This window comes from Stegastes partitus, unplaced genomic scaffold (assembly GCF_000690725.1).
Source record: "Stegastes partitus isolate 25-593 unplaced genomic scaffold, Stegastes_partitus-1.0.2 Scaffold2101, whole genome shotgun sequence".
Lineage (NCBI taxonomy): Eukaryota > Metazoa > Chordata > Actinopteri > Pomacentridae > Stegastes > Stegastes partitus.
The window spans coordinates 51,397-60,301 of record NW_007579832.1 but is presented as its reverse complement, the minus strand read 5'-3'; the positions used below and the strand labels follow the sequence as shown (position 1 = coordinate 60,301).

Below are 8,905 nucleotides of genomic sequence, written 5' to 3'. Positions count from 1 at the left end.
GGCATGAACGTGATATAAACAGCTGGTGTGTGTGTGTGTATGCAGCCTGTTAACAAATCAACCGGTGTGTGGAGAGCCGGTGGCCGGAAGGCAGCGCGCACCACAGACCCCTCTGATGCGGATGTGTCACACTTTGACAGGTTGTTTTATGGATAAAACTGGAGGTTTTCTGGTGACTGGACGCAGCTTGAGGAGTTAAAAGTTTTTTGGGGTGTTTTTTTATTCTTGGTGAACGATTCTTTCCACCGCGGCACCGATGATGACTGAGAACAACGAGATGGAGAGCGAGTCGCAGCTCCAGCGCTCTCCAAGCACCATGTCCATCCAGCCCATGTCATCCAAGGCAAGTGTCCACACTTCAGAGTTTGTTTCCATACACTAAATATGTAAAATATTGAAATTAAAACACATAAATTCAAGCAGTGAAGTTTGCAAAGTAGTACTGGGAGCAAAAATACTTCCAGATTGAATTAAAACTCATTCATTTTCCAATCTGAGCTCTAATTTTGCGTTTTTGCGCATTTCTCCACCGGTATTATTCCACCGGTTTATGTAATGCTGATGACAACTCTTCACAAATGCAGTTGTATTCATCACTGCTGCGTCACTAGGTGTAACCTCACACGTAAGGTCTGATGTCACACTGTCTCCCCCCTCCTTGTCTCCCCCCCTCCCTCTCCAAATCACGCACACACACCCACAAATAGGATTTAGGATTAGTTCACAATGTGCATTTTAATGGCTAGTGGGCGAAAATATGCAATTTCCATACAAGAATGCTCATGATGAATGCTTTTGTGTATGTGTGATTCTGTTTTTGGTGATTAGCTGCAGTTTTTTGTGTCCACTCCTTGCTGCTATTTCTTCTATTCTGCACAAATGGAAGAATTATGTGCCTAATATACAGATCCTTTCACCGCACAGTCGCCGGCCTGAGCTGCAAGTGTCTTTATGATTCCATTTAATTTGTTGACTCAACTGTATAAACAAAGATTTGTCAAGGACTGGCCTCCGAAGAGCAGGAGCTGTGAGAGTGTTCTGCCTTTTTTAATGGAAAGTCACTTGATTCATTAGACCGACCCACTTGATACAACTTTGCCTGAGTCAAGTCTTTGTCTGCACCTCGTCCCTCATTTCTCGCCGCCCACGTTTCAAACACTCGCGCACACATTCAGGCTGGTGACATGTTTGAAGCAAAGTGACACTCCTGCTCGGCACACTGAGATACTCCACCAGCCGGCTGCTTCATCTAAATATTTCACGTCTTCTGAGGGAAGTTGCTGCGAGTCTTTTTTTTTTGCGCCGCTTACTCTTTTTGGAGAATTTTTAATGATCTTACTTTCACAGTTGATTCTGGAAACTCTGCAACACTGTGCGTGGCAGGTTCCCTATATCTTGTCTCGAACAGTTGAGTTGGCATCAAAGACATCATCCTCAAATGGTTCAATATATATGTGAGAAGCAGGAGCTTCACAGTTCGCTGTGTTTTTTTAATCTGCTACCCTGGAGCCTTGTGGAGTCCCTCAAGGCTCCGTTTTGGGCCCCATCGTCTTTTCATTATATGCTGTGATTTGAGTCCGTTTTTAAGATAAATAAGATTCAAAATTAAAAGTGAAAACCCGCACAAGACATTAAAATCTGCATAGATTTAAACTTTTTTTAAACCTAACGAATGTAAGCATGAGATGCTGGATCAACCAGACCTTTTTTGATGATCTTGGCACCACTTTGGCTTCATACAGTCGATATTTTGTGAAAAACTTCGACAGATTCTTCAAATTTAACATCCAGATCAGTGGTCAAAACTAGACTTTTTGCTTCTTTGAAGGCCGATATCAGTCCTACACACTTGGACTATTGTATCATAATTCACTGCATGTTGCTGTAAAGTCGTCCTATGTGATATAACGGCAAAAATTACAAGCTGCTTCATCAAATTTCTATCTTTTTTTAGCTTTTAAAGTCTAATTTTATGGTGTGAAAATAACATGTGAGTTGGTTAAAGTTGGTGTAAAGGTCAGAGGTCATGGCGTGCAATGAAATGCCAAATGCAAGATCTGGTAATGTCTGTAACAGTTCTAATGCCTGCTCAGACTTAGGAAAGTTGCTGCTAAAGAAGGACATCTTCTCAATGTCATTTGATGAAGGTACTCTCAGAACAGTAACATTTCCTGAGAAGGATCTCTGGTTCTTCAAAGCGCCATTACCAATTGAAGAACCTCCAGTATTTAGGGCATTGATCTTCATGAACTTGGGGGTCTTGAAAGAGCAAATACAACTTAATCTTTATTGGAGTTACTTGGTTTGTTGGGACTGGCGACCTGTCCAGGGTGTCCCCTGCCTTCGCCCTAAGTCGGCTGGGATAGGCTCCAGCCCTCCCGTGACCCTAATGAGGATTAAGCGGTGTATAGATAATGGATGGATGGATGGATGGTTTGTTGGGAGGTAATAAGACAACCTTGAACAGCCTATGAAGTGTGCAAATTCTTAGAACCAGATGGATCCATAAGGAACTATCTTGAAAATGGTTCCATAAAGAACCTATTTTTGCTAAAGTTCTTCAGAGCACCATTTACGGTCTCATAAGTAGTTAAGCGGATCTATTTTCATATGTGTTCTTGTGAAGTCCAAACATTATTAGAGTGTAACGGAGATGTTTTTTTGATGGTTCTTTGTTGCACGTTTTATGGTTCTTGAAAGAATCTCTTGCTAAAAGGTTGTTTTTGTGGACGTAACTATGGTTCTTCAACGGAAATCGCCGCAAAGAACCATTTCCAGCTCCAGTTAGCGCCTTTTTATTTTGTAGAGCTCGACAGTTTGGCTTCATCTTTTATTGTGTAACTTTTATTTTTGGTATTTTCTTGTCTTTTTTATTCAGGTTGGTCTTTTAGTCATTGTGCTCTATTACGTTTCATGTCCTGCGATTTTAACCAAACAGGAGTCTTGCTGTTTCTAAAGGTGCTTTTATGAATAAATCATTTGGACACCTCAGTTCTCCGCTCCACTCCAGCTGCTAAACCAAAGAAAATCAGGCCTGATTCTACTCCCAGCAGCCCTGATTGGTTTTCATTCACCACATCACAAACGCTGAATCCACAAACTCATCAGTCCGGTCATCTGTCACAATCAATTGAAGCTGCACCTTCAGCCTTCATGCACCTGGAAATTCTTTCAAATAACAAACCGCAACTCGGGGGGGATCAATGCCAATTTACAACCACATTAAAGAACCTCGCAGAAGAAGAAGAACACAGTTGTCATTTCACTCATATCTATTTTAAACCCCTAATCAAGATCTTTCCCAAAATAAAAAAAAACGCAGCCACGGGGTGTCACTTCTGAAGCAATCTAATCAGACACTTGATCGTGATGTTTTATTAATTAGTTAAAGATGACAGGCAGACAGAGCAGGTAGCAGATGCTCCACCAGCTGAAATCCAGCAGCAACAAATTCCCCCGTAGATGGAAATCAGAAATCCAGAACAGAGGAACACAGTTAAAAAAAAAAAATGGAGGATTAGGAACAGAGGAAGCTTCTCTCCCAACAGTGTGCTGTGGTGCATCGCCAACGCTGGCAGAAACGTGGAGCAAATTGGACGCCTGAGCTGCAATCATCGGCCAATCGTGCCGATCTTTGTCGAGGGCTGTTTGATCTCTCGGGGCTCTTGTTGGAAGCTGCAGGTGAAGCACTTTTTTTTTTTTTTTCCTGCAAGATGAGAACAATATCTGAGCTTAAAATAACAATGAGTGTCGCCACGTTCATCCCTGTGTCCACTTAGGATTTCTTCATCCAATCTTCTTCGCTCGATCTGAGCACTTAAGCACACACACAGAGCCGCCGAACGACGAAAGGTGGCTGAAAGCTAAATTACAAGTCGTCTTAAAACCGCAGAGTTTTGTGGGTTTTATCGTCTCTCCCCTCGAGTGTTTCATTCTAACTCTTGGACACGTAAAACGGCTTCAGCAGTTTGGCGTTTTTTTTGCTTTGTCTGGTGTTTTTATTAGCTGGCTGTCCAGGAACAGTTGGAGGAGGATGATGTTGCAGTGACATGTGGTGGTTTAGAGCCACAAAACAAGTTTTCCTGCAAGACAGTGAAGTAAATGTGATTTTAAAGACAAGTGAACCAGCTGGAAATGAACTTGCTGTGTTTGATATGAGCAGAAAATATGTTGGCAGCTGCATTTTAGACTTCTTGTCCCTCTAAACTCCAAGCAGTTTTATTGGATCCTGTCACATTTTTACTCATTGTTGGCTCATTTTCACTGCAATACAAAATCCTACACCTCTACAGAAACAGAACAACCATGAAGAAGGAGAGAGAACTCAGAAATGTCTTCAGCGCAGTACAGAAAACTAATAATCTCACACAGGTGCAGAAGCGAGAGGCACAAATGGATGTAAAAATGCAAAAATAATAGGCAAATATGACAGGGGAGATGCAAAAATAACAAGACAACAACACATAGAAATGCAAAAATGACACAAGAATACACAAAAAGAAGTAGAAGGAAATGTCTCCTGTGCAGAATGACGCATTAACGTTGTCACAAAAATGCAAAAACAATGGAAAGGAGCAACACAAATAGATGTAAAAATGCAAAAATAATAGGGAAATATGACAGGGAAGGTGCAAAAATGACACCAAAATACACAAAAAGATGTAGAAGGAACACAGAAATGTCTCCGGTGCAGAATGACACACTGACATTGTCACAAAAATGCAACAATATCAGAAAGGAACGACACAAATAGATGCAAAAATGACAAAAAGATAATAATGTTATGAACAGAAATATATGTAAATGGAAAGTCCTGCACCTCTATAGAAATGGCATGGTCATGACTAGAAGTAGAGAGAACTCAGAAATGTCCTCTGTGCAGTCGGACACCGTTAGAACCCTACAAATAACAACAAAAAAATATATATGAACAAGTTGAATTTCTTTAATGTTTCAAAAATGGAAAAAAATCTGGAATCAACATATAGAATTTTTTTTTTTAAGTGTACACAGGTGCTACCAACACTGGGGGAAAATGACTCCACTATTTCCATTGTTATTTAGTTTCCATAACTGTCTCCTATGGTGGCCGACGAGGGCAAATGACGTGCATATACACAAACGAGCTGCTTAAACAGAAAACGCTGCACATCCAGTCACACAACAGAAGTGCCCCAGGCCTCTAGGGGCAGTTTTTAAGTCTTTAGTGTTTCCGTCACTGTGATTATATGGGTGCTGAAGTGGCGTTTTACTACTGTCTCCCTGTGTTCTCTCTGTTGTTTATGTTTATCCATGGAGACGAGAGAATACAATCCTGACTCGTTAATCTGATCCTTAACAATCCGAAAACCTTGCTGTCCGACAGGTTTTTAGGAACAACGAACAGAACCCATGAAAAACAGCCTTCACATACCGACAGCCTTGGATTCTGACTCCAACATGACAAATCAGGATAACAGTGTATTATCTGACTGAACAATCCGACAGATTGGCTACGTTCAGACTGCAGGACTTGATGCTACATTCAGATTTTTTTGTGAGTTCGTTCACATTTCCAGTTAAATGCGACTTGTATGTGATCTGCTGTGTGAACTTCATACGACTCAAAAGTGTCCCGCATGAGCAGAAGAGGACACAACGACGTCACACGCAGCGAGCGTGCTCAGTGTTTACGGAAGTAAACATGGATGGTAACGGTGGAGCGTATCTGCCACTCCCCTGCCGCTACTGATGGTAGAAACAGAACTGTGACCACCAACTAAACTCGCATCAGCAGCCAAGTATTACCTGTGTGTTCCAACCACTTCCACTCCGTCGGACCACTCCCTCGGGGTGGAAGTTCCCCCCTGACCGCACCAAATATTCGGACATTCATCATTAATTGGGCCTGAATATCCAGAGACCAGGAAGTGGTATTGGGACCAGCCCTACTAGTTATTATAACAACTATGAACAATAATTAACAACAAATGAGCCTTCAAGCATCAAGCCCTCCTTGTATCTCGACCTCCGTCTTGACAATCCGACAGCCTTGCTATCCGACATAAAAGGTTTTACACTTAGTGTCGGATTATCAAATCACGACTGTACACACCTTTTCATAGAGCTCTTCCCTCAACTAAGATTACTTGTCTCGCTCACCGTTGTCTGCTTATCAGGTGAGCCCAGATTTAGACAGAAGTGGGCGTCACACATAATTATCTCAACGGTCGGCAGTAGTAAAAACAATCAGACATTTCTTTCTGTTTTTAGAGCTTCTGACTGTTATAAATGATTTAATGTTGGTGATAGTTTAAAAAAACAAACATTTTAGTGCTTTACTCTGATGTTTTACAACTTACATTTTTAATTTGAACTGAACTTTAGTCGACCAGCTAACATGCTCGGAACATTTGAGTATTTGTGAAGCCGAGAACTTCAAGCATTCTCGTATTTAAGAGCACTGAACACCAAGTCCAGTTTTGACGTGTTGATGGCATTTGAGGAAAAGTTTCTCCATCAGCGTAGTCACCAATTCATCCTGAGGCGAGCATGAACGCTTGCACCAGATTTCCCCCAGAACAATTGAAAGTGAAGTCTGCTCCGCTGACCATGAGCACGTTCATAAGACTGATATCTGTGAGAGAAGCCACATGTTGTAATTGATTCACACATGAAGGGAAGAAAAAGCCAAGAAGAGCTTCAAGCACACCTTCAAGTTCCACTCAGCGGAAGCTCAAGTGTCACTAACGACGCGAGTTCTGATGTCTGTCATTCCTCAACGACAAAGTTTCCCGGCGGATCGATCCCTTTGAAACCACATCTTAAGTTCTCATTAACAGCCACCGAGGCAGATTCGCGAGCAGCCGAAGTGAACCGAGGTCTTCATTAATTAATGTAGCACCTCCGCCGCTGTGACGGTTATTGATGTGACACGACGAGGGAAGGTGTGGAAATATCGAGACACTGGAGAGCTACGGGAGCAGGAAAAGCTGTTTTCTCCAAGAAACGGCGTGCGCATATGCACGTTAGATAGCAAGCAGCCTGTCATTATGCCTCTTATCTCGTATCAAAAGCTGAATCCGCCAGACTGCCGCTGCATAATAACGAAATTTCAGCCAGAACCGGACATGAAGCTGAACCCTGCTTTGGGGGGGGAAGACAAAAAACCAGGAGATTTTTCTGCTATTGTGTGGCTCCTCTGTAATAAAGTCTGTGTGAAGGTGTAAATAATTACATCCCCTAAATGCACCGTGTGGCTGCCGTTTGACAATTTTTAGAAACCACGTACTTTGCGGATGACCTAGAATCGCAGCGAGCCAGGAGACAGCCGCGGTTCTCCTTCTTTAAGGCCCGAATATCTTTACTTAGAACAAGGTCGGACGGCGTGACGTCTGTCGTGCGGAAAGAAAAACATCAAATTGAACTTACTTCTTCACACGGGGGCGGGTAAAGAGGAAATTGCACGCTGCAGGAGGTAAAATGTGGCATTTTTAGGTCACTCTGCTGAATCCTGGTTTTCACTTTGATGCTGCGGTTGGATGTCGCTGTCGATCTGTTGCAGCGGCTGTTTGGGGTGTTTTTTTTTTTTTCACCCCAATTTCTGCAGAGTGTCTCGTCTTCTGCTGCTGACAGCACAGAAGAAAACTGGCACAGCTCAGGAGTGAATACAAATAGTTGGAGCAAAAAAAGACATTTAGTGGGGGAAAAAATAGCAAAATGCGTCTGTATTCAGCCTAACTGGGGCACTATCAGACTCCAGCAGGTGTATTTAATGTCATGTTTCACAGGTATGTTGTTGTATCGGTCCCGGTTTTGTTCCTAATGGCTTGGTGTAATTGGTTTCTGTGTCGGTTTAATCAGCGCTTTTGGATTTATTTATTTACTGGGACCCTGAGGGACAGAAACAGCATGTGGACTGTAGTTTGGATAAAAGCTGCAATTTGCGTTAAAGCCAATAGATTCCCATTTTACACAATTAACTGCAACTTTCCTGGAATATTTATGAATCAGTTTGTTTCCCCCAGATGACGATAATTACATGACTGATGGTGTTTTGAGAACATTTTACTTTCATGGTTGCTTTATACACACTCTTAAATAAAATAAATAAAAAATAGAAAACTGGAAAACAACCATATCATATAAGCACAGTAGTTTTCCTTAATTAGTCATTTTTTTTAACCTTAATTTGACATAAAGTGATGTTTTATTTTGTGCAAAAACAACAGTTACCTGTAATAGAAATTATGAATCGATACAATGTGAACATTTCTGTACAAGATATTTTTAATTTAACGAACTAATATATGTAAAATTGCAGAACCAACTTTTTTTTTTCATTGTATAAAATCTGGATTAAATCTGAAATGAGTGAGTTTTGTGAATACCCTTCAATGGTCTTTTAATGTCAAATTATTTTTTTTTAAATTAATAAAAATGGAAACTTTCTAGTCATTCACATTTACAGGTTGTTTTACGTTAGACAGTAAAGAGATTTGATGAATGATTTTGTAAATTAAATTAAAAAAAACCACACAGACACAACTAGATGAATGACATCCATTCAACATTTCTGTTGTATTAAAAACTGTCATTTAACCAACAAATCAATGTGAAACTACAGAACTAATATTTTTGTTCTGTTCATTTTCACTTATTGTATCCAGTTTTTAAAAATATATTTAATTGTATTAAATAATAAATACAACAATTAAACATTTTCATCCTTTCAGTTCAAGTTAAATATATGTGGAATTTGTGAATTTTTTTTCAATAGTCTTTTTATTTAAAAAAAAACAAAAAAAAACTCTTTTCTTCTGAACATGGACATTTTGGTTGTTTAAAAGATAAAGGTTTTATTGTTATTTTACATCAGACATTATATTAAATTTTATCTATATTATTGTTAGATTTACTGTCACCA

The 8,905-nt window shown here is 40.4% G+C and overlaps 1 protein-coding gene across 1 annotated transcript in view; it reads left to right on the top strand.

The window, feature by feature from the left end:
* The first annotated feature begins 256 nt into the window (after positions 1 to 256).
* LOC103373935 (SH3 and cysteine-rich domain-containing protein 2-like) overlaps positions 257 to 8,905 on the top strand; it is a 49,556-nt gene continuing 40,907 nt past the window's right edge. The window contains exon 1 of the mRNA XM_008303946.1: positions 257 to 343. Within this exon, the coding sequence (XP_008302168.1) occupies positions 257 to 343 (87 nt within the window). The remainder of the gene's footprint in view (positions 344 to 8,905) is intronic.